Source organism: Lonchura striata, chromosome 21, assembly GCF_046129695.1.
Source record: "Lonchura striata isolate bLonStr1 chromosome 21, bLonStr1.mat, whole genome shotgun sequence".
In the NCBI taxonomy this organism is placed as follows: domain Eukaryota; kingdom Metazoa; phylum Chordata; class Aves; order Passeriformes; family Estrildidae; genus Lonchura; species Lonchura striata.
This window is the reverse complement of record NC_134623.1, coordinates 1,251,452-1,275,747: the sequence shown is the minus strand read 5'-3', so window position 1 is coordinate 1,275,747 and position 24,296 is coordinate 1,251,452. Positions and strand designations below refer to the sequence as shown.

The 24,296-nt window shown below is 70.4% G+C and overlaps 2 protein-coding genes across 2 annotated transcripts; both read right to left on the bottom strand.

The window, feature by feature from the left end:
- Positions 1-209: 209 nt before the first annotated feature.
- Positions 210-4,046, bottom strand: GCDH (glutaryl-CoA dehydrogenase). The gene is made up of 11 exons (XM_077787729.1): positions 4,021-4,046; positions 3,676-3,766; positions 2,981-3,121; positions 2,485-2,547; positions 1,991-2,161; positions 1,713-1,842; positions 1,417-1,636; positions 1,233-1,336; positions 1,031-1,156; positions 795-955; positions 210-719 (listed from the first exon to the last, which is right to left on the bottom strand). The coding sequence occupies exons 2-11, from the start codon at positions 3,758-3,760 to the stop codon at positions 640-642; spliced, it is 1,281 nt and encodes a 426-aa protein (XP_077643855.1). The 5' UTR covers positions 3,761-3,766; positions 4,021-4,046; the 3' UTR covers positions 210-639.
- Positions 4,047-5,169: 1,123 nt separating this feature from the next.
- On the bottom strand, positions 5,170-24,139 carry MAST1 (microtubule associated serine/threonine kinase 1). Its single transcript, XM_077787662.1, has 26 exons — positions 24,033-24,139; positions 23,424-23,455; positions 22,657-22,745; positions 21,730-21,805; positions 20,140-20,218; positions 19,298-19,464; positions 18,589-18,664; positions 17,149-17,355; positions 15,507-15,608; positions 15,169-15,295; positions 14,887-14,954; positions 14,687-14,772; positions 13,590-13,798; positions 11,565-11,703; positions 11,340-11,472; positions 10,474-10,639; positions 10,076-10,177; positions 9,861-9,983; positions 9,118-9,227; positions 8,597-8,715; positions 8,086-8,516; positions 7,061-7,356; positions 6,598-6,720; positions 6,232-6,368; positions 6,013-6,155; positions 5,170-5,816 (listed from the first exon to the last, which is right to left on the bottom strand). Exons 1-26 carry the CDS (start codon positions 24,069-24,071, stop codon positions 5,170-5,172), a joined length of 4,026 nt encoding a protein of 1,341 aa, XP_077643788.1. The 5' UTR covers positions 24,072-24,139.
- Between the last annotated feature and the right edge of the window lie 157 nt (positions 24,140-24,296).

The following is a 24,296-nucleotide window of genomic DNA, read 5'->3' as shown; positions in this document are numbered from 1 at the left end:
CAAACCCACGGGACTGCAGGGCTGTACCAGGCCAAAGGGGGATTTTGGCCCCAAAGGGCTTTTCTGTTGCTGTTGCTGTCGGTGGTTGGAACAAATAAAGGGCTGAAGCTGACCCAAAAGCTGGGTGGGGGGGGTCTGTGATGGGCTGGGACCCCCCAGCCCGAGAGCAGAGCTGGATCGTGGCAGGTTAATTAATGCTGACGAGCAGGGCTGGCATGGAGGGGCTGTCCCACCGTTTATTGGCCACAGGACTGGCAAAGGCACCGAGATGGCACTGGACACGGGGCCCAGCACCTGTGGGGTCCCCTGAGTGACACCGAGTCCTGTTGGTGACACTGAGTCCCGTTGGTGACAGGAGGTTTGGTCGGTGGCACTGGGTCCCATCAATGACACAAGATGTGCTTGGTGACACCGGGTCCCGCCAGTGACACGAGATTTGTTTGGGGTGACATTGAGTCCCATTGGTGACACTGAGGCCTGGCTGGTGACACAAGGTCCCGTCAGTGACACTGGATCTCTTCTGGGGGTACCTGGGTCCGGTTGGTGACACCGGGTTCGGTCAGCGCCGCCATCTCCTCACGAGGAGCAGACCCGGTCCCCGTCGGTGCCACCGGTGCCACCACGTCCCCACCGTGCCCGCTACGTCCCCTTTGCCGGGGCAAAGGCCTGGATGCCGGTGATGGCGCGGCCCAGGATCAGCGCGTGGATGTCGTGGGTGCCTGCGGGGATCACCACCCCTCAGTAGGAGCCCCCCAAACCCCTCGGGGACCCCTCCGTGCCCCTCCCCGCCATACCCTCGTAGGTGTTGACGGCCTCGAGGTTCATGAGGTGCCGGATCACGTGGAACTCGTCGCAGATCCCGTTGCCCCCCAGCATGTCCCGCGCGTCCCTCGCGATGCCCAGCGCCTTCCCGCACGAGTTCCGCTTCAGCATCGACACCATCTCGGGGGCGGCCCTGTGGGGACACGGACGGGGACACGCTGACCCCCTCCAGGCCCCCCCGGGCGCCCTTGGGGACAGTGCCACCCACCTGCCCTCGTCCTTGAGGCGGCCGAGGCGCAGGCAGGCGTGGAGCCCCAGCGTGATCTCCGTCACCATGTCCGCCAGCTTCTTCTGCACCAGCTGGTTCCGGGCCAGCGGGCCCCCAAACTGCTTCCTGCGGGCCAGGGGAGAGGGGCACTGAGGTCTGGGATGGTGGGACCCCCCGCAAAACGCCCCCAGCCCCCCGTTACCTGTCCAGCACGTATTGCCGCACCGTCTCCAGACAGGCCTCGGCGGCGCCCAGCGCGCCCCAGGCGATGCCGTACCGTGCCTGGGTCAGGCAGCCGAAGGGGCCCTGGGGCACAGGGGGTGTCGTTGGGACCCCCCCTCTGTGCCCCAAGACCCCTCCCCGGGGTGCCCTGGCTCCCCCCTTACCGCCAGCCCCTCGGCGTTGGGCAGCACGTTCTCCTCGGGCACCTCCACGTCATCCAGGAGGATCATCCCGGTGGTCGAGGCGCGCAGGGAGAACTTGCCCTCGATTTTGGGGGTGCTGAGCCCGGGGGTCCCGCGCTCCACCAGGAAGCCCCGGACCCGCCCGTCCTCCTCGCACCGGGCCCACACCAAGCACAGGTCGGCTATGGGCGAATTGGTGATCCTGGGCAGTTCGGGGAAGGTCAAGGGGGAGCTCTGGGGGTCCCCCATGTCCCCCTCACCCCAATTCCGAGCCTCACCAAGTCTTGGACCCGCGCAGGGTGTAGGTGCCGGCGTCGGGGTTGTGCCGTGCCCGCGTCTCCATCCGCCCCGGGTCGCTCCCGTGGTTGGGCTCCGTCAGCCCGAAGCACCCCACGATCTCCCCCCGAGCTGGGGAGGGGGCGTCAGGGCCACCCCGGGGGATGCCCCGACTGCCCCACCGCTGCCCCACACACCCCGCTCCTCCTCCAAACCCCCCCAGACGCCCCTCTGCCCCCTGCAGCCCCCAGGCTGCCCCTCCCCGCGGCGGGGGTCTCACCGAGGCGGGGCAGGAAGCGCTGGCGCTGGGCGGGGGTCCCGTAGGCCCAGAGGGGGTACATGACGAGGGAGGACTGCACGCTGAGCACCGAGCGGTAGCTGCTGTCCACCCGCTCCAGCTCCCGCGCCACCAGCCCGTAGCCCACCGACGTGGTGCCCGCGCAGCTGTACCCTGCGGTGACCCCAGCCCCGGTCACTCGGGGGAACCCCGGGGGTCTCCTCAAGGACCCCGGTGTCACACAGCCCCACCCTGGGGACAGCGCCATCCCTCACAGCCCCTCGGTGTCCCCCCAAAACTGCCCCCCGTGAGCCCCCCAGCGTCACCCCACAGAGCCCCCAGACCCCATCCCCGACCCCCAGTGCCCCCCTAGATCTGTCCCCCCACACCACAACCCATCCCATCTGCCCCGAGCCCCCCAAAAACCCCCTCGGGAGCCCCACGGGCCGTCCCTGCCCACCCACGCCCCCCCCTCGTGTCCTCATGGCCCCCCTGACCTTGAATGGTGGGGCCCAGCAGCCCCAGTTCTCCCAGTTCAGTCACGATCTCCCGGTCAAACACTGGGGGGGGGCAAGGTGGGGGTCAGGAGAGGTCGAGGTAAGGGGGGGCAGCGGGGAGACCCCCTGGGCAAATTTGGGGGTCCCCTATACCCCTGCCCCCACCCTGGGCCTGCGGGAGAGGAGTGGGGAGAGGATTTTGGGGGCTGTTGGAGGGAGTTTGGAGGAGTCAGGGAGTTTTGGGGGGGGCGGGAGATTTTTGGGGATACCAAAACTCCGTTTTTTGCAGAGGAAGGATCCTGAGGGAGGTCAGGGGCAAACAGGGGGTCGGGCGGCTTTGGGGGGACACTGGGGACATGGGGGGCGAGCTGCGGGACCCTCGTGTGGGAACCGGCACTGGCTGCTTCTGGCAGAGCCCGGGGGGGTTTGGGTTCCGCCTGTACCGGGGGGGGGGTCAGGCTGTCTCGGGGTGTTGGGGGGTCAGTTTTTGGGGTACCCTCGTGGCGGTTGGCGTGCAGCACGCGCGGCAGCAGCCGCTCCTGGCAGTATTTGCGCGTCGTGTCCCGCAGCAGCCGCTCCTCGGCGCTCAGCAGCCCCTCCAGCCCCAGCGCGTCCTGCCAGTCGAACGGGGCGGCGACTGGGGGGGCAGCACCGGGAGAGGGGGGTCAGCACCGGGAGAGAGGGGGGAAACACCGGGAGAGAGGGGGGAAACAGCGGGAGAGGGGGGTCAGCACCGGGAGAGGGGGGTCAGCACCGGGAGAGGGGGGTCAGCACCGGGAGAGACGGGGAAGCACCGGGAGAGAGGGGGAAGCACCGGGAGAGAGGGGTCAGCACCGGGAGAGGGGGGGAAGCACCGGGAGAGGGGGGTCAGCACCGGGAGAGACGGGGAAGCACCGGGAGAGAGGGGGAAGCACCGGGAGAGGGGGGTCAGCACCGGGAGAGAGGGGGGAAGCACCGGGAGAGACGGGGAAGCACCGGGAGAGAGGGGGGGAAACAACGGGAGGGGCGGGGTCAGAACCGGGAGGAGGAGGAGAAGCACCGGGAGAGGGGGATCAGCACCGGGGACTCGCGGTGTCCCCCCACGTTGGGGTCAGCACCGGGGATTCGGGGTGTCCCCCCGTCGTCGCTGCCGATCCCGGGGGGCTCCCGGGGAGGCTCCGGCCCTCTCGCCCCGTGCCCCCCGGCACTCACCCTGTGCGGGAGGGGGCCCGGTGCCCCCGCACCGGACACCGCTCCGGGCCAGGCGCGACAGGCGGGCGGCCAAACGCAGCGCCATGGGGGGCTGGGGGACACACGGGAGGGTCAGGAACCCCCGATCCTCACGCAGGGACCCCCGGGTGACCCCCAGGAACCCTCAGTTCCCGCCAGAGACCCCCCTTTAAACCCCCAATTCCACCCCCAGGGCCCCCCAGTTCACTCCAGAGACCCCCGGAGACCTCCCTCGCGCCCCGAGTCGCCCCAAAGACCCCCGAGCGCTCCGCAACACCCCAAAATCCCCCGAGACCCCCGGGGGTGAGCCCCGACACCCCCTCGGACCGTTCGGGCTCAGCGGCGGCGAACGGACCCGGTGGAACCGTGACGACACGGGGGGTGGGGGGGGCGTGGCGGGGGCGTGGCGGGAAAAACACCGGTGTTAACCCGTGAGTGTCCGGGCTGGGGGGCGGTGACGCCCCCAAATCACCTCCGGGGGGTTCCGGGGGTCCCGGGGGATGGCCGGGTGTCCCTCACCGGCGTTAACCCGTGAGTGTCCGGGCTGGGGGGCGGTGACGCCCCCAAATCACCTCCGGGGGGGTTCCGGGGGTCCCGGGGGATGGCCGGGTGTCTCTCACCGGTGTTAACCCGTGAGTGTCCGGGCTGGGGGGCGGTGACGCCCCCAAATCACCTCCCGGGGGGTTCCGGGGGTCCCGGGGGATGGCCCCGAGGGTGTCCCTCACCCCCACCCCGGTGTCCCCCCGGTGTCCCCCCGAAGCGCAGCCGGGGCTCGGTGCTGTACAGCCTTTATTGGGTCCCCGGGACCCCCCCGGCCCCCCCAGCCCGGGGGGCGTTTGCATAGCGAGAAGGGGGGGGGGGGGGGAGGGGGCTGTGATGATGTCACGGGGTGATGGTGACGTCACCGGCGTGGCCGGCTCTCGTGTGACGTCACCACGGGGTGGAACCCGGGCTTAACCCCCCCCCTCCTCCCGGCTGTCACTATGATATCACCGCCCTCACACCTCCAGTGACGTCACACCGGTGACGTCACCACCCGAAAGCCGCCGATGATGCCGCAGCCGTGACATCATCGATCCCGCACCGATGCCGCAGCAGCCGTGACGTCACGCTCGAGGGGATGACGTCACAACCCCCTATCCCGAGTGCATCAGAGCAGCGCCCGTGCTCCGCCTGTGACATCGGTGCTGTGACGTCATCACCGCTCTGACGTCAAACACCGGGAGCCGTAACCGGGGGCAAACGGAGACCGGGGGTGGGGGGGGGAGAAGGGCATCACCCTGGGGGGGGTGTCCGGGTCGATGACATCACACCGGGGGGGTGCCGGGTCGGTGACGTCACACGGGGGGTGTGTCACAGTATTAACCCTTCGGTACGCGGGGGGAGGGACCGGGGGGGGCGCGACCCCCGCATGCCTGGGGGTCCCGGGGTGCCCCCCCCTATTTACAGCCGGAGGTCGGGGGGCTCGGGTAAAGCTCAGCGCCCGGGGGGGCCCGCGGCGCTCCGGGGGTCCCCGGGGGTCGCGCCGGGCCCCACCACCACGATGGGCACCGGGGGCCCCCCCGGGGCCGCCCCTCCGCGCTCGTGCTCCTGCACCGGGCTGAGCGCCTTGGGGGGACCCCGCGCCCCCCGCTCGGGCTCCTCCGGGCCCGGCGGCGGCGGCTCTGCCCCGGGGGGGCCCCCGAGCAGCAGCGGCAGCTCCTGCCGGCCCAGGCGGCGGGCGGGGGGCGCGGGCGGCGGCGGCTCGGCCGGGCCCTCGCCGTCCCACTCGGCCAAGCTCTGCAGCGGCGGCTCGGCCGGGAAGTCCTTGCGGGGCGGCTCCAGCCCCAGCTTGCGGGGCGGCCCCGGCGCCGCCTTCTCCGGGAGCCCGCGGCGGGCGAGGCGCGGCGACTCGGCGGCCTTGGGGTGCAGCTTGGCGGGGAAGGCGGGCGGGGAGGCGGCGGGCGGCGAGGGCGTGTGGGCGAGCGGCGAGAGCGGGATGCTGCCGGCGGAGCGGCACCGCGCCGCCCGGTACTGCCGCTGCAGCTTCGGCGACAGCCCCTGCAGGGAGCTCGGCCGCAGGTGCGGCCCCGCCGGCGACGGCGGAGCGCTGGAACCCGGCGAGCTGCTGGGCGGGGAGGCCCCTGCGCGGAACGGGGTCAGAGCCGGGGGGAACGGCAGCGGGCACCGGCACCGGGCACTCGGAGCGAGCACGGAACCAGCAGCGAGCACCAGCACCGGGCACCGCACGGCCGTTCCCGTGACTACGCCCCGTTCTCCCTTCCCCGGTACCGCTCCCCCTCCCGTGGCCCCGCCCCCTCCCGTGGCCCCGCCCCTTACCGGGGTCGCGCGCCCGCGCGTGCGTGGGGGAGGCGGGCAGCGAGTCGGAGGAGGAGAGCGAGCGGCTCAGTGACGTCAGCGAGCGGCTCGTGTGCAGCAGCGAGGCCTGGCGGGCGAGGTGCCGGAACAGCGCGCTGCGCCGCCTGGCGGCCGGGAGGACCGTCACATCCCGCGCCCGCCGGTGCCCCCCGGTGCCCGCCCGGTGCCCGCCGTGCCCACCTCTCGTGGCCGCTCCCGGTGCCCCCACGGCGGTTCCTCCGGGCCATCTTGGCGCGGGCGCTGCGGCGCCGCGCGGGGCCCAGGCGGATCGAGGTGTTCTCCAGCGGCGTCGTTGTCACCAGCACCTTCGTCCCGCTCTGGGCGACAGCGCGTCACGGCCGCCACCCACGACACCCACCCCACCGCCCCACACACACCGGGACTCACCCCCTGGTCCTGGCTGGCCTGCCATGACCCTGCCGTGACCCACGACCCCCCAAAGATCTGACCCCCGTGACCCCCCCCAGACCACCACCATGATCCCTTGGTGACCCCTGAGCCCGCTGTGACCTCCCCGCACCCCCCCGAGACCCCCGGTGCCCCCACCTTGAGGATGAGCTCCACCACCTCGGTGTGCACCAGCCCGTGCACCGGCTCCCCGTTAACGTGCGTGATCAGGTCCCCGGCGCACAGCCCGGCCTCCTGCGCGGGGCCGCCCTCCTCCACGTGCTGCCCCCCAAAAACCGGGTCACCCACGGCGCACCGCGGATGTGACACCCCGGACCCCCCTCCCTACACCGCGTTCCCCAAATCGGGGTTCCCCACCTGTCCCCCGCGCATCGCCCGGTGTCCCGCGGTGTCCCCTGGCCCAAATGACACCGGGCGCTGCCACCCCCAACGCAAACCCTGTCCCCCCTTGTCCCCAAACCCACCCACGTCCCCCCCCTCCGTCCCCATTGCGGACCACGGCGCCCCGCCCCAAAAATCCAAAAATTCGCTGTTCCCGTGTTCCCCCCGGTGTCCCCCCGGTGTCCCCCGGTGTCCCCCGGTGTTTCCCGGTGTCCCTGACCCAGACGACGTGGTGCACGCTGTACACGTCGCTGTCGCCCAGGTAGACGCGGATGGCGCGGAGGGTGAAGCCGAATTTCTTGCCGGGCCGGGGGATGGCGATGGGCGAGCGCGGCGGGGCGGCCACGGCCGGGGCCAGCTCCCGGCCCGGTGACGAGTCCCGGGACGAGGGGTCCGACGACAGCGACCGCGGGGACATGGGGCTGCCCAGGGGGGACGAGCCGGGCGCCTCCCCTGCGCCCCCAGACCCCGCTGACCGCCACCCCAAAAACCCCCAGGGAGACCCCACGGGCACCGCTGCCACCCCCCGGGACCGGGAACACCCCACCCGTGGGACTGGGGGTCCCACCACCCACAGAAACCCATGGGAGACCCCAGGTCCACGGGATCGGGGGTCCCACCACCCACAGAAACCCCATGGGAGACCCCATAGCCACGGGATCGGGGGTCCCACCACCCACAGAAACCCCATGGGAGACCCCAAATCCACGGGATCGGGGGTCCCACCACCCACAGAAACCCATGGGAGACCCCAAATCCACGGGATCGGGGGTCCCACCACCCACAGAAACCCATGGGAGACCCCAAATCCACGGGATCAGGGTCCCACCACCCACAGAAACCCATGGGAGACCCCAGGTCCACGGGATCGGGGGTCCCACCACCCACAGAACACCCAGAGACCCCCAGCCCCCCTCCCGCAGGGACCCGGGGGAGTGGAAGGGTCCCTGGGTGTTTGGGGTCCTTCGGGGAGGGTCCTTTAAGGGGGTCCCGGGGGGATTTGGGGTCCCTGGAAGGAGATCCCTGGGAATGGGGGGTGCCGGGGGGATTTGGGATCCCTGGAAGGAGATCCCTGGGAATGGGGGGTGCCGGGGGGATTTGGGATCCCTGGAAGGAGATCCCTGGGAATGGGGGGTGCCGGGGGGATTTGGGGTCCCTGGAAGGAGATCCCTGGGAATGGGGGGTGCCGGGGGGATTTGGGGTCCCTGCGGGGGTCCCTGCGGGGGTCCCGGGGGTGTCACCCACCGCTGGGGATGATGACGGACAGCGCGGTGGCCGACGCCGACTTGGTGACCTTCCCGGGGGCGCGGGGGCTGCGCTTGTCCCCCCCGGGCTCGGCGGGGGCCACCCCCGGGTGCCGCGGCCGCCGCAGCCCCAGCTCGGTGCGGGCCGGGGGCGGCTCCGCGGCCCGCGGCGCTGGGTACGGGAGGGGACACGGGCGGTGAGGGGACCCGGGGCACGCCGGGGACCCCTCCCCGCTTTTCCGGGACGCACCCGGCTCCTCGCTGGCTCCGTCCGGGGCTCCCTCGCGGCCGCCGTTGCGGGGGCACGGCCGCTCCTCGTTGGGGGGCGCGGGGCGCGCCGGTTCCAGCAGCGCCGAGAAGCGGCGGCGGGCGCCCGGTGGGGAGCTGCCCTCGGCCTCGGGGGGCGGCCCCTCGCCCGCCGAGCGGTGCTTCCTGCGGGCACGCGGGTGGGGATGGGGGTCAGGGAGCCCTGCACGGCCCGGGCCGCCCCCCCGGTGCCCCCCGGTGCGCACAGCTCAGGCGATCCCGTTCTCCAGCCGCGCTCGCGGGCGAAGCCGTCGCGTCTCCCCTCGTCCCGCGGGCGCCCCTTGGGCTTGGGCTCCTGCGAGAGCTGCTCCAGGCTGCTGTACACCTGCGGGAGCGCAGCTGCTCGCGGCCGGGCACGGCTGGGCACGGCTGGGCACGGCTGGGCACGGCCACCATCAGACCGGAGTCCCACGGGACCGGCCCAGCCCTCGCGAGTTCCCCGCGCCCCCCAAATTCCCAGCCCCGCTCCCCATACCTGTGTCCCCCCACCCCCCATGCCCACCTGTCCCTTCCCTTCCCTGTCCCCGTGTCCCTGTCCCTGTCCCTGTCCCCATCCCTGTCCCATCCCTGTCCCCGTCCTTGTCCCCTGTCCCAATCCCTGTCCCTGTCCCTGTCCCTCTGTCCCTGTCCCTGTCCCTGTCCCATCCCTGTCCCTGTCCCTGTCCCTGTCCCTGTCCCTGTCCCTGTCCCTGTCCCTGTCCCATCCCTGTCCCCCTCCCAGCCCCACCTTGCTGAAGCGGGGCGAGCAGGACGAGAACTGCCGGATCTCCACAGGCTCGTCCTCCGTCGTGTCCTCGTCCTCGTAGGACGCCACGTGGGAGTACCTGTCCGACCGCGCTGGGGGGACGGGGCGAGGGGGACCCTTAGAGTGACCCCCGAGGGGGGAGGAACCCCACGGAGGGCCTGGGGGGGGGGGTCCCAGGATGTTCCAGGGGGTCCCAGGATGTTCCAGGGGCATCCAGGGGGTCCCGCAGGGAGTCTCAGGATGTTCTTCCAGGGGGGTCTCAGGATGTTCCAGGGGGGTCCCAGGGGTGTTCCAGGGGGTCCCAGGAGGATGCCAGGGGTGTTCCAGGGGGTCCCAGGAGGATCTCAGGATGTTCCAGGGGGTCCCAGGAGGATCCCAGGATGTTCCAGGGGCATCCAGTATGTCCCAGGGGGGGTCTCAGGGGGTGCCAGGGTGGTTCCAGGATATTCCAGGAGGGTCCCAGGGGGGTCCCAGGATGTTCCAGGGGTGTCCCAGGATGTTCCAGGAGGGTCCCAGGGGGGTCCCAGGATGTTCCAGGAGGGTCCCAGGGGGGTCCCAGGATGTTCCAGGGGTTCCCAGGATGTTCCAGGAGGGTCCCAGCATGTTCCAGGGGCATCCAGGGGGGGTCCCAGGGGTGTCCCAGGGGGTCCCAGGGCTGATCCAAGGGGAATCCCAGGGATGCCCCTGAGGGGTCCCCGGGGTGGGGGGTCCCGGGGGTCTCTCACTGTCGAAGTAGCTCGTGTCCTCCTCGGACTCCAGGTGCGGCACGAACTCGGCTTTCTGCCGCAGCAGCCCCGTCCAGTCGAGCGCGGCGAAGAAGCCGTGGGCCTTCACCTCCTGAGCCCCCCCTGCGCGGCAGCGCCGGCTCAGGGGGGCCCGGGGGGGTTTGGGGGGGTCCCGGGGGGTCCCGGGGGGGGTCCCGGGGTGGGGGGGGTCTCACCTGCCCCGAGGCGCCGCAGTGGGTCCGGCTGCAGGAGGCAGGAGATGAGGTGCTGAGCGTCCGGGGGCAGCGCCTCGTCCCCCTCCGGCCACAGGATCTCGTCTGAGGGGGGGACACGGGGGGACATGGGGGGGACATGGGGGGGACATTGGGGACACGGGGGACACGGGGGGGACACGGGGGGGACACGGAGGGGACACGGAGGGGACAGCTGAGCACAGACCCCGGAGCTGGGGTCACCTGTCCTGTCCCTGTGTCCCCTCTGTGTCCCCCACGCCACCCCATGTTCCCATCCTGCAGTGTCCTCGTGTCCCCCATGCCACACCTGAGCTCACCTGCCCAGTGTCCCCCCCGTGTCCCTCTCCCGTGTCCCCCCCGTGTCCCCCCCAGGGCCACACCTGAGATCACCTGCCCGAAGAGCTCCTCGGGGGTGTCCCCGAAGAAGGGCACGCAGCCCACCAGGAACTCGTAGAGGACGATGCCCATGGCCCACCAGTCCACGGGCTTCCCGTAGCCCTGGCGCAGGATCACCTCGGGCGCGATGTACTCGGGGGTGCCGCACACCTGGGGACAGGTGGGCTCAGGGGCGCTGCAGCCCCTGCGGGCACACCCGCTGCCCCGAGCCCGCCCCACCCTGCCCCGGCACACCTGAGTGCGGCTGGGCACACCTGGCACACCTGGGCGCACCTGCAGAACCCACCTAGCACACCTGGGCACACCTGGGCACACCTGTGGCACCCGTCTGGCACACCTGGGCACACCTGCAGAACCCACCTAGCACACCTGGGCACACCTGTGTCACCCATCTGGCACACCTGGCACACCTGCAGTACCCATTTAGCTCACCTGGGCACACCTGGCACGCCTGCAGCACCCATATGGCACACCTGGGAACTCACCTGGGCACACCTGGGCACACCTGCTGTACACACCTAGCACACCTGGCCCACCTGGGCACACCTGCAGCACCCATATGTCATACTTGGGCACAACTGGCACACCTGCAGTGCACACCTGGCCTACCTGGGCACACCTGCAGAAACTAGCTGGGCATGCCTGGGCACACCTGGGCACACCTACAGCACCGATATGTCACACTTGGGCACACCTGGCACACCTGGGCACCCCTGCAGAACCTAACTGGGCAAACCTGGGCACACCTAGCAGACTTGGCCACACCTGCAGAACCTAGCTGGGCACACCTGGGCACACCTGCAGTACCCATATGTCACACCTGGCACACCTGGGCAGGCCTGGCACCCACCTGCTTGTCGCGGAACTCCCGCGCGTCCTTCTCCATGTGCCCCTCGTAGAGGTTGGTGGTGAGGCTCATCAGCCCCATCTTGGAGAGGCCGAAGTCCGTCAGCTTCACGTGGCCCAGCGAGGTGATCAGGAGGCTGGGGGGCGGCGCAGGTGAGCCCGGCCGTGCCCAGGTGAGCCCGGCCGTGCCCAGGTGAGCCCCCCGTGCCCCCCGTGCCCCCCGGCGCACTTGTCGGGCTTGAGGTCGCGGTGCACGATGCCGTAGGTGTGCAGGTACTCCAGCGCCAGCACGGTCTCGGCGAAGTACAGGCGGGCCAGCTCCAGCGGCAGCGCCCCGATGTGCTTCAGCAGCGTGGCACAGTCCCCGCCTGGGACAGCGGGGACAGCGGGGACATCGGGGACATCGGGGACATCGGGGAACATGGGGGGACATTGGGGACATGGGAGACATTGGGGACATTGGGGACATTGGGGACATCAGAGATATTGGGGACATTGGGGACATTGGGGACACGGGGGGCAGCGGGGACATGGGAGATATTGGGGACATTGGGGACACCAGAAACACCGGGAACAGGGGGGACATGAGGGGCATGGGGTACATGGGGCACATCGGGGACATGGGGGACATTGAGGGGACATTGAGGACATTGGGGACATCAGGGACATTGGAGATATCGGGGACATGGGGACATCGGGGACATCAGAGACATCGGGGACATCAAGGATATTGGGGACACGGGGGGACATTGGGGACATCAGGGACATTGGGGATATTGGGGACACAGGGGGGACATGGGGGACATTGGGGACATGGGGGACATCAGGGACAAGGAGGACACCAAGGACAGGGGGGACATCAGGGACATGGGGACATGGGGGACACCAGGGACAGGGGGGTCATGGGGGACACGGGGTTGTGGGGACAGGGTGGGACATTGGGGATAGATGGAGGACACGTGTGGGGCATGGCGGGGGCAGGGGGACAGCTGTCACCCCAGTGCCCAGCCCCACAGCCCCGTCCCCAGCTCTGTGTCGTGACATCCCACCCCGGATCCCGACACCCAGCCCCGGATCCCAATACCCAGCCCCATATCGTGATACCCAGCCCCATATCGTGATACCCAGCCCCATAACCCGATACCCAGCCCCATATCCCGACACCCAGCCCCATATCGTGATACCCAGCCCCATAACCCGATACCCAGCCCCATAACCTGACACCCAGCCCCATAACCCGACACCCAGCCCCATATCGTGATACCCAGCCCCATAACCCGATACCCAGCCCCATAACCTGATACCCAGCCCCATAACCCGATACCCAGCCCCATATCCTGACACCCAGCCCCATATCCCGACACCCAGCCCCATAACCCAATACCCAGCCCCATAACCCGATACCCAGCCCCATATCGTGATACCCAGCCCCATAACCCGACACCCAGCCCCATATCGTGATACCCAGCCCCATAACCCGATACCCAGCCCCATAACCTGATACCCAGCCCCATAACCCGATACCCAGCCCCATATCGTGATACCCAGCCCCATATCGTGATACCCAGCCCCATATCCCGACACCCAGCCCCATAAACCAATACCCAGCCCCATATCCCGACACCCAGCCCCATAACCTGATACCCAGCCCCATAACCCGACACCCAGCCCTATAACCCGATACCCAGCCCCATAACCTGATACCCAGCCCCATATCGTGATACCCAGCCCCATATCCCGACACCCAGCCCCATAACCTGATACCCAGCCCCATATCGTGATACCCAGCCCCATATCCCGACACCCAGCCCCATAACCCAATACCCAGCCCCATATCCCGACACCCAGCCCCATAACCTGATACCCAGCCCCATATCGTGATACCCAGCCCCATATCCCGACACCCAGCCCCATGTTGTGATATCCAGCCCCATATCGTGATACCCAGCCCCATAACCTGATACCCAGCCCCATAACCTGATACCCAGCCCCATATCCCAATACCCATCCTCATAACCTGATACCCAGCCCTATATCCCAACACCCAGCCTCATATTGCGATACCCAGCCCCATATCCCAACACCCATCCCAATATCCCGACACCCAGCCCCATAACCTGATACCCAGCCCCATAACCCCACACCCGCCCCAATACCCCAACACCCAAGCCCCCATTTCACGACTCCCCGGCCCCGTCGCGACTCCCCGGCCCCGTCGCGACTCCCCGGCCCCGTCGCGGGGCGCGGGCCGCACCTTCCACGTACTCCATGACCATGCAGAGGTGGCGGCGGGTCTGGAAGGAGCAGAACATGCTGACCACGAAGGGGTTCTCGGCGAAGGTGAGGATGTCGCGCTCCACGAAGGCCTGCTGCACCTGGTTCCGCAGCAGCAGGTTCTGCTTGTTGATCTTCTTCATGGCGAAGCGCTGCCGCGTGGCCGTGTGCCGCACCAGGTACACCGCCCTGCCGCGGGCACCGGTCAGGGCACGGCCCCGGTACCCCCGGGACCCCCCCGGTACCCCCGGGACACCGCCCTGCCGCGGGCACCGGTCAGGGCACGGCCCCGGTACCCCCGGGACCTCCCCGGTACCCCCAGGTATCCCCCGGTACACCGCCCTGCCGCGGGCACCAGTCAGGGCACGGCCCCGGTACCCCCGGGACCCCCCCGGTACCCCCGGGACACCGTCCTGCCACGGGCACCGGTCAGGGCACGGCCCCGGTACCGCCGGGACCTCCCCAGTACCCCCCTGGTACCCCCCGGTACACCGCCCTGCCGTGGGCACCGGTCAGGGCACGGCCCCGGTACCCCCGGGACCCCCCTGGTACCCCCGGGACACCGCCCTGCCGCGGGCACCGGTCAGGGCACGGCCCCGGTTACCCTCGGGACCTCCCCGGTACCCCCCAGGACACCGCCCTGCTGCGGGCACCGGTCAGGGCACGGCCCCGGTACCCCCGGGACCTCCCTGGTACCCCCCGGGACACTGTCCTGCTGTGGGCACCAATCAGGGCACGGCCCCGGTACCCCCGGGACCACCCCGGGACCTCCCTGGTACCCCCCACTACACCGCCCTGCCGCGGGCACCGGTCAGGGCACGGCCCCGGTACCCCCGGGACCTCCCCGGTACCCCCCGGTACACCGCCCTGCCGCGGGCACCGGTCACGGCACGGCCCCGGTACCCCCGGGACACCCCTGGTACCCCCGGGACACCGCCCTGCCACGGGCACCGGTCAGGGCACGGCCCCGGTACCCCCGGGACCTCCCCGGGACACCCCCGGTACACCGCCCTGCCGCGGGCACCGGTCACGGCACGGCTCCGGTACTCCCGGTACCCCCGGTACCCCGGGGCTCACCCGTAGGCGCCGTTGCTGATGAGTTTGATGGTCTCGAAGTCGCTCTCGCCTGGCGGCTCCTTGGGCCGGGGGAGGGCGGCGCGACCCTGGGGACACGGGTGGGGGGGACAGGTGACACGGGGGGGACACGCGGGGACACGGGGGGAAGACAGGTGACATGGGGGGACACGGGTGGGGGACACGGGGGGGACAGTGCCCACCTCAGCCCCCTCCTCGGGCTCCGGCGTGTTGGTGCCGCTGCTGTCGGGCTCCTCCAGGTGCAGCATGTCTGGGGGGGCACAGGTGTGGGGGGCACAGGTGTGTGGGGGGCATGGGGGGCACAGGTGTGTCCCTCCATCCGTGCCTGTGTCCCCACCATGTCCCAGACCCCCCACTCCACACCTGTCCCCACCACACCTGTCCCAGCCACACCTGTCCCCCCATACCTGTCCCCCCAGGTGTGCCCCAGCTGTGGCCCAGGTGTGCCCCAGGTGTGCCCATACCTGCGCGTGCCCCCCGTGCCCGGCCCAGCTGTCTCAGCAGGTACCGGGGGGTGTCGGCTCGCAGGGGCCCCTCGGCCCGGCCCGCGGTGGCCGCCAGCAGCTGCGACAGCCCCGCGGGGTCGAACTCCTGCAGGTGAGGGCACAGGTGAGGGCACAGGTGAGGGCACAGGTGAGGGTTTGGGGACAGGGCACAGGTGAGGGCACAGGTGAGGGGGGACGGGGACAGGGCACAGGTGAGGTTTTGGGGACTGGGCACAGGTGAGAGGGGACAGGTGAGGGTTTGGGGACAGGGCACAGGTGAGGGCACAGGTGAGAGGGGACAGGTGCCAGGGCCTCACCAGGCACTCGAGCAGGCGCGCGGGCCGGGAGATGATGATGAGGAGCCGCTTCACCAGCTGGGTGATGAAGGCCACCTCCTCCGACTCGGAGCGCTCGTAGGCCTGAGGGGACGTCGGGGGGTCAGGGGGACACAGGGGACACTGGGGAGGTCCCTCGGGTCCGTGCTGAGCCCCATTGGGTCTCTTGGGTCCTTCCAGACCCCGTTGGTCCCTGTTGGTCCCTTTTGGGTCCCTTTTGGGTCTCTTTGGGTCCCTGTTGGTTCTTTTTGTGTTCCATTGGGTCTCATTGGGTCCTGCTGGTCCCTGCCAGGCCCCGTTGGCCCCTGTTGGCCCCTATTGGCTCCCACTGGTCCCGTTATTCCCCATTGGCCCCCATTGGCCCCAATTAGCCCCAATTAGCCCCGATTAGCCCCGCTCACGTCCCGCAGCAGGCGCTCCATGTTCTCCTGCAGCTCGCCAAAGTAGCCGGCGCTCAGCAGCCCGAGCCCCATTGGCCCTCATTGGCCCCCATTGGCCCCAGTTAGCCCCAATTAGCCCTGATTAGCCCCAAATTAGCCCCCAATTAGCCCCGATTAGCCCCAATTAGCCCCGCTCACATTCCGCAGCAGGCGCTCCATGTTCTCCTACAGCTCCCTGAAGTAGCCGGCGCTCAGCAGCCGGAGCCCCATTGGCCCCCATTGTTCCCCATTGTTCCCCATTGGCCCCCATTGGCCCCCATTGATCCCCATTGGCCCCAGTTAGCCCCAATTAGCCCTGATTAGCCCCAAATTAGCCCCAAATTAGCCCCAATTAGCCCCGCTCACGTCGCGCAGCAGGCGCTCCATGTTCTCCTACAGTTCCCTGAAGTAGCCGGCGCTCAGCAGCCCGAGCCCCATTGACCCCCATTGGCCCCCATTAGCCCCCATTGGTGTCCTTTGCCCCAATTAGCCCCAGTTAGCCCCAATTAGCCCCAATTAGCCTCGCTCACGTCGCGCAGCAGGCGCTCCATGTTCTCCTACAGCTCCCTGAAGTAGCCGGCACTCAGCAGCCCGACCCCCATTGGCCCTCATTGGCCCCCATTGTTCCCCATTGGCCCCCATTGGCCCCCATTGATCCCCATTGGCCCCAGTTAGCCCCAATTAGCCCCAATTAGCCCCAATTAGCCCCAATTAGCCCCGATTAGCCCCGATTAGCCCCGCTCACATCGCGCAGCAGGCGCTCCATGTTCTCCTGCAGCTCGCCGAAGTAGCCGGCGCTCAGCAGCCTGAGCCCCATTGGCCCCCATTGTTCCTCATTGGCCCCCATTGGCCCCCATTGGTCCCCATTGGCCCCCACTGGCCCCCATTGGCCCCCATTGGCCCCCATTGGCCCCCATTAGCCCCAATTAGCCCCAATTAGCCCCAATTAGCCCCGATTAGCCCCGATTAGCCCCGATTAGCCCCGCTCACGTCGCGCAGCAGGCGCTCCATGTTCTCCTGCAGCTCGCCGAAGTAGCCGGCGCTCAGCAGCCCGAGCCCCATTGGCCCTCATTGGCCCCCATTGGCCCCCATTGGTCCCCATTGGCCCCCATTGTTCCCCATTGGCTCCCACTGGCCCCCATTGGCCCCCATTGGCCCCCATTAGCCCCAATTAGCCCCGATTAGCCCCGATTAGCCCCGCTCACGTCGCGCAGCAGGCGCTCCATGTTCTCCTGCAGCTCGCCGAAGTAGCCGGCGCTCAGCAGCCCGAGCCGCGCCGTGCCCAGGCAGTCCCGCGCCAGCTCGGCCAGCTGGTGCTGGATGAAGCTCAGGGCGCCGTCGGCCAGCGGGGTCCCGCCGGGGCCGCAGCCCCGCACGAACTCCTCCAGCCGCTCCTGCATCTGCGCCGTGGCCTGCGCCCCGCCGAGCCCCGCCGTGAGCACGCGGGGACCCCACGGTGACCCGCGGGACCCCACGGTGACCCACGGTGACCCACGGTGACCCACGGTTACCCACGGTGACCCACGGTGACCCCGCCGTGAGCACGCGGGGACCCCACCGTGACCCGCGGGACCCCACGGTGACCCACGGTGACCCACGGTTACCCACAGTGACCCGCGGGTCCCCACGGTGACCCCACGGTGACCCACGGTGACCCCGCCATGAGCTCACGGGGACCCCACGGTGACCCGCGGGTCCCCACAGTGACCCACGGTGACCCCGCCGTGAGCACGCGGGGACCCCATGGAGTCCTACGGGACCCCACGGAGCCCCACAGTGACCCCATGGCACCCAGAGTGACACCACGGGGACCCCACGGAGCCCCACGGGACCCCACGGAGCCCCACCATGACGCCATGGCACCCACAGTGACCCCACAGTGAACCCACAGTGACCTCACGGTGACCGCATGGCACCCACAGTGACCCCATGGTACCCACAGTGGCCCCACGGTGACCCCCATGGTACCCACAGTGACCCCATGGCACCCACAGTTACCCCACGGTGACCCCATGGCACCCACACCACCCACAGTTACCCCACGGTGACCCCATGGTACCCACAGTGACCCCACAGTGAACCCACAGTGACCCCACGGAACCCCACGGTGACCCCATGGCACCCACACCACCCACAGTGACCCCACGGTGACCCCATGGCACCCACACCACCCACAGTTACCCCACGGTGACCCCATGGCACCCACACCACCCACAGTTACCCCACGGTGACCCCATGGCACCCACACCACCCACAGTTACCCCATGGTGACCCCACGGAACCCCACGGTGACCCCATGGCACCCACACCACCCACAGTGGCCCCACAGTGACCCCATGGCACTCACGGTGACCCCATGGCACCCACAGTGACCCCATGGTACCCACAGTGGCCCCACGGAGACCCCCATGGTACCCACAGTGACCCCATGGCACTCACGGTGACCCCATGGCACCCACAGTGACCCCGTGGCCACCCCACACCGACCCCATAACTGCCCCCATGGCCACACCACATCCCCCATAGCAACCCCATGCCCCCCCCCCAGGCACCCTGAAACCCCAAAACTGCCCCTTGGCCACGCACAGCCCCCCCCGGGGCACCCCAGGACCCCACAAGTGCCCCCCCAGAGCCCCCAGCCCCACCTTGGGGAACCTCTCCTTGTAGACGTGGTTCATCATCACGATCTCGTTGTCGTGGGACGAGGGCGAGCGCCCGGGGCTGGCACAGGGGGCACGGCTGGCACCCGCGGGACCCCCGCTGTCCCACCCCCCAGCACCCCCCCGTTCCACCCCCCGACGGCCACGGTGTCGCCCCGCTGTCCCCCGAGTTTGGGTGCGCCCCAAATCCCGGCCCCTCCCGAAAACCCACAGTGTCCCCCTGCTGTCCCCAACCCCACAATGAACCCCCCCAAATCCCCTCACCGTTCCCCCCAATTCCACTCCACCGTCCCCCCAAATCCCCCCCAATTTCCTCCGCACCATCACTCCCACCATCCCCCCCCCAAATCCCCTCAAATTTCACCCAAATCCCCCCCAAATTCCCCCCAATTCCCTCCCCACCATCCTCCCCCAAATCCCCTCAAATTTCACCCAAATTCCCCTAAATTCCCCCCTGCCTTCCCTGACAAATCCCCCCCTAAAGCCCCCCAAATTTCACCCAAATCCCCCCCAAATCCTGCCCCAAATTCCCCCCAATCCCTCCCCACTATCCCCCCCAAATCCCCCTCAAATTTCACCCAAATTCCTCCCAAATTTCACCCAAATCCCGCCCCAAATTCCCCCCAATTCCCCCCAGATCCCCCTCATATTTCACCCAAATCCTCGCCAGTCTCCCCCCGAAGCCCGGGCCCACCTGAGGCTGCGGGAGCGGGGTCGGGGGGCGGCCGCGCCCCCCCGGGCCCCCCCATCCTCCTCGGCGAGGCTCTCGGAGCTGCCGAAGTGGCGGGACAGGAACCGCAGCTCCTCGGCCGTGGGCTGCGCCGGCAGCTGGTGCAGCCGCTCCTGCGACGAGCACGAGGACTGCGCGCCCGCGTCACCAGCGGGACCCCTGACCCCCGGCTCACCCCACCCGGGACCCCCAAATCACCCCTGAGCCCCGGGATCCCCGGGTCAGCCCACCCGGGACCCCCAAATCACCCCTGAGCCCCGGGATCCCCGGGTCAACCCACCCTGGGACCCCCAAATCACCCTGACCCTCGGGTCACCCCACCCGGGACCCCCAAATCACCCCTGAGCCTCGGGTCAACCCACCCTGGGACCCCCAAATCACCCTGACCCTCGGGTCACCCCACCCGGGACCCCCAAATCACCCTGACCCCCGACTCACCCCACCCGGGACCCCCAAATCACCCCTGACCCCCGGGATCCCCGTCGCACCCCAGCCCGGGACCCCCAAATCACTCTGACCCTCGGGTCAGCCCACCCGGGACCCCCAAATCACCCCTGACCCCCGGCTCACCCCACCCGGGACCCCCAAATCACCCCTGAGCCCGGCACCCCCGGGTCAGCCCAGCCCGGGACCCCCAAATCACCCCTGAGCCCCGGCTCACCCCACCCGGGACCCCCAAAGCACCCCCGGACTCCCAGAGCCCTCCGTGTCACCCCCAGCCCCTTTTGCACCCCACATCGCCCCCCAGTCCCCCCCTGCCCCAGCCCCCGGGGGGGTCTCTGGGGGTCCCGGGCCCCCCGACTCACCGAGACCGTGGAGCTGGGGGTGTTGGTGCCATAGCCCGAGGAGGGCAGCGAGGCCAGCGACCAGCGGCGCCCGTCAGCCCTGGGGGGCACGGTCAGGGCACCCCCGGGTACCCCCCGGACACCCCCGGGGCACCCCCGGATACCCCCAGGACACCCCCAAGACACCTCCGGACACCCCCGGGACACCCCCGGGTACCCCCCGGACACCCCCGGGTACCCCCGGGTACCCCCGGGACACCCCTGGACACCCCCGGACACCCCCCGGGACACCCCCGGGACACCCCCGGGACACCCCCGGGACACCCCCAGGACACCCCCGGGTACCCCCGGGCACCCCCGGGACACCCCCGGGTACCCCCAGGACACCCCCGGGTACCCCCGGGACACCCCTGGACACCCCCGAACACCCCCCGGGACACCCCCGGATACCCCCAGGACACCCCCGGATACCCCCGGGACACCCCCGGGTACCCCCAGGACACCCCCGGATACCCCCGGGACACCCCCGGGCACCCCCGGATACCCCCGGGACACCCCCGGGACACCCCCGGGTACCCCCGAGACACCCCCGGGTACCCCCAGGACACCCCCGGGTACCCCCGGGACACCCCCGGGCATCCCCGGGACACCCCCGGGACACCCCCGGACACCCCCGGGTACCCCCAGGACACCCCCGGATACCCCCGGGCTCCCCCGGATACCCCCAGGACACCCCCGGATACCCCCCGGACACCCCTGGACGCCCCCGGATACCCCCCGGACACCCCCGGGCACCCCCAGGACACCCCCGGGCACCTCCGGGACACCCCCGGGCACCCCCGGGCACCCCCGGATACCCCCCGGACACCCCGGGGCACTCCCGGAGCCCAGTGACTCCCCCCCCCGACTGTCCCCGGAGACCCCCCTCGCGTGTCCCGGTGTCTGCAGCCCGTGTCTCCCCGGTGTCTCCCCGGTCCCCCCGGTGTCTCCCTGGTGTCCGCAGCCCATGTTTCCCCGGTGTCTCCCCGGTCCCCCCCGGTGTCTCCCCGTTGTTTCCCCGGTGTCCCGGTGTCTCCAGCTCGTGTCCCGGTGTCCCTAGCCTGTGTCCCCCCGGTGTCCGCAGCCCGTGTCCCCCCGGTGTCTCCCCGGTCCCCCCGGTGTCTCCCCGGTGTCCTGATGTCCCCAGCCTGTGTCCCCCCGGTGTCTCCCCGATGTCTCCCTGGTGTCCCGGTGTCCGCAGCCCGTGACCCCCGGTGTCTCCCGGTGTCCCCCCGGTGTCTCCCCGATGTCTCCCCGGTGTCTCCCCGGTGTCCCCCGGGTGTCCCGGTGTCCCCAGCCCGTGTCTCCCTGGTCTCCCCGGTTTCCCCCGGTGTCCCCCCGGTGTCTCCCCGGTGTCTCCCTGGTTCCCCCGGTGTCCCGGTGTCCCCAGCCCGTGTCTCCCTGGTCTCCCCGGTGTCCCCCCGGTGTCTCCCCAGTGTCTCCCTGGTTCCCCCGGTGTCCCGGTGTCCCCAGCCCGTGTCTCCCCGGTGTCCCGGTGTCCCCCCGGTGTCTCCCCGGTGTCTCCCTGGTCTCCCCGGTGTCCCCCCGGTGTCTCCCGGTGTCCCCGCTCACCGGCGGGACGGGCCGAAGGAGAAGTGCGCGGGGGCGCTGGGTGAGAAGTTGCGGGGGCTGTCCAGGGGGCTGCTACCTGCGCACAGGTGAGCGTGACGTCACCGCCCCGCCCCGCCAGGCCCCGCCCCCGCGCGGGTGGGCGTGGCCAAGGGATCGGGCCACACCCAAAGGGGGGGCAGGAGGGACCCCAGGGATGGGAGGGGGGGTCCCGGCAGTTTGGGGGGGTCTGGGGGGGATTTGGGGACATCGAGGGGGGGTTGGGGACACCGGGGAGGATTTTGGGGACACCGGGGGGGCGTTTGGGGACACCGGGCGGGGGAATTTGGGGATATCGGGGGGGCTCTGGGGTGGCGGCAGGGGTCCGGGGGATCCGCGGGGTGGGTTGGGGGCACCGGGGGGGGATTGGGGACATCGGGGAGGAATTTGGGGACACCGGGGAGGGATGTCGGGACCTCGGGGGCGGTTGGGGACATCGGGGAGGGGTTGGGGACATCGGGGGGGAATTTGGGGACACCGGGGAGGGATGTGGGGACCCCGAGGGCGTTTGGAGACACCGGGCGGGGGAATTTGGGGACATCGGGGGGGCTCTGGGGTGGCGGCAGGGGTCCGGGGGATCCGCGGGGTGGGTTGGGGGCACCGGGGGGGGGGTGTTGGGGACATCGGGGAGGAATTTGGGGACACCGGGGAGGGATGTGGGGACCTCGGGGGCGGTTGGGGACATCGGGGAGGGGTTGGGGACATCGGGGGGGAATTTGGGGACACCGGGGAGGGATGTGGGGACCCCGAGGGCGTTTTGGGACACCGGGCGGGGGAATTTGGGGACATCGGGGGGGCTCTGGGGTGGCGGCAGGGGTCCGGGGGATCCGCGGGGTGGCTTGGGGGGCTCCGGTAGGAGTCGGGGACACCCGGGGGTCCCGGGGGTCTCACCGATGTGTCCGGGCAGCGGCGAGTGGGGTCGCGGGAGGGTGGGGGAGGTGCTGGTCAGGATCAGGCTCTTCCGGTTGCTCGTGCGGCAGCTGGGGGGGGGCGGGGGGGGGGGGTCAGGACCCCCGAGACCCCCCCTCACACACGGACCCCCCCCCCAATAAGTCACTAGGCTGGGGGGGAGGGGGGCACCCACAACCCCCACCAATCCCCCCCAAAATGTCGAGGGTCAAAAACGGGGTGGGGGGGGCGGGGAACGGCGGCCGGGGGGGCTCGGGGGGAGGATGAGGATGGAGAAGGAGGGTGAGGAAGGAGGAGGGAGGATGAGAATGAGGATGGACATGGAGGATGAGGATGAGGATGAGGATGAGGATGAGGATGAGGATGAGGATGAGGATGGAAGGGGGACGAACACGAGGACGAAGGAGGGACAGGATGAGGATGGAGCGGGGATGCAGGTGGCGAAGGGTGAGGATGAAGGCTGAGCACGGAGATGGAGGCTGAGGATGGACATGGAGGATGAGGATGAGGATGAGGGCAGCCCGGGAGGAAGGCCGAGCCCCCCGGTACCTCTTGGTGCGGCGGAACATGCTGCTGCCCACCAGGATCGGCATCGGGGGGGCTCCGGGGGGGTTCCGGGGGGGCTCCGGGGGTCCGGGGCGGCGGCGGGGCGGGGGGGCGGGGGGGGCCGCGGCGGCTGCAGTGGGCGGGGCCGGGGCGGGGCCGGGGCGGGGTCTGGGGGCGCAATGGGGGGCACGGGGGGGTCTCACCTGCTGCTCTTCCGCGGCAGCGGCAGCTCCTTCTGCAACGGAGGGGGGCAACGGGTGGGGGGCGGCCCGGACCGACCCCGGGGGGGCTCCGCGGCCTCGTCCCCCCCCTCCCGGGGCCGCCCGATGGCCGAACCCCACCGGATCGGGGGGCCGCGGATAGCCCCGGGCCCGCAACGCCCTCCGGTACCGGACCCGCATCGCCACCCCCCCACCCGGTGCTGACCGCGCCCGGACCGACCTTCCCGGTACCGGCGCTGCGCTGCCCCCCCCGCCCGGTACCGCCCTGCGCTTGCACCCCCTGCGGACGGGCCTGCAGTGCCCGGTGCCGATCCGGTCCCTCCGGTACCGATCGCCTCATTCCAGTACCTACCCCCCCCCGCCAGTTCCGATACCCACCGAGACCGAGCCCCGCATCCTCCGGTACCGACATCCCGCCCGGTACCGACCCCCTGCCGATAACCGTTACCCTCCCGGAACGGACACCTCACTCCCGAGCCCGGTACCGAACCCCCGCTACCGATTCCGGTACCGCCATCTCCCCGGTGTCCACTCCATCCAATCAATAACAACCCCCCCGGTACCGAACCGCCAGTACCGAACCGCCGGTACCTGCAGCCGCCGCCGGCGGATCACGTCCGAATCATCCATGGCGCCGGTGCCGGTGCGGGGGGGTCCCGGCCTCGCTGTCCCCCCCCTCCCCGGCAACCCTCGGTACCCGCAGCCCCCCCCCCCGTTCAGCCGCCCTCCGCCATCGCCCGGGACCCCCGGGAGGCGCCGCCCCCGGCCCCGCCCCGGCCCCGCCCAGCCCCGCGCACCGGGGGCGCCCCCCCGCGGCGGGGCGGCTCGGCCCGGTGCCCCCCCCGGCCCCGTTCC

Bases quoted from the DNA above. Each gene is read 5' to 3' on its own strand.
- GCDH (XM_077787729.1), bottom strand. From the start codon at position 3,760: ATGGCGCTGCGTTTGGCCGCCCGCCTGTCGCGCCTGGCCCGGAGCGGT. The intron at 3,122-3,675 runs GTGAGTGCCGGG...CTGCCCCCCCAG, and splicing joins CGGGCCCCCTCCCGCACAGG to TCGCCGCCCCGTTCGACTGG. The intron at 1,843-1,990 runs GTGAGACCCCCG...CCCCCTCCCCAG, and splicing joins GCGCTTCCTGCCCCGCCTCG to CTCGGGGGGAGATCGTGGGG.
- MAST1 (XM_077787662.1), bottom strand. From the start codon at position 24,071: ATGGATGATTCGGACGTGATCCGCCGGCGGCGGCTGCAG. The intron at 18,665-19,297 runs GTGGGCCCGGGC...CCCCTGTGCCAG, and splicing joins CCCCGCTCCCGCAGCCTCAG to CCCCGGGCGCTCGCCCTCGT. The intron at 13,799-14,686 runs GTGAGCCCCGGG...TGCCCGCGGCAG, and splicing joins ATCAGCAACGGCGCCTACGG to GGCGGTGTACCTGGTGCGGC.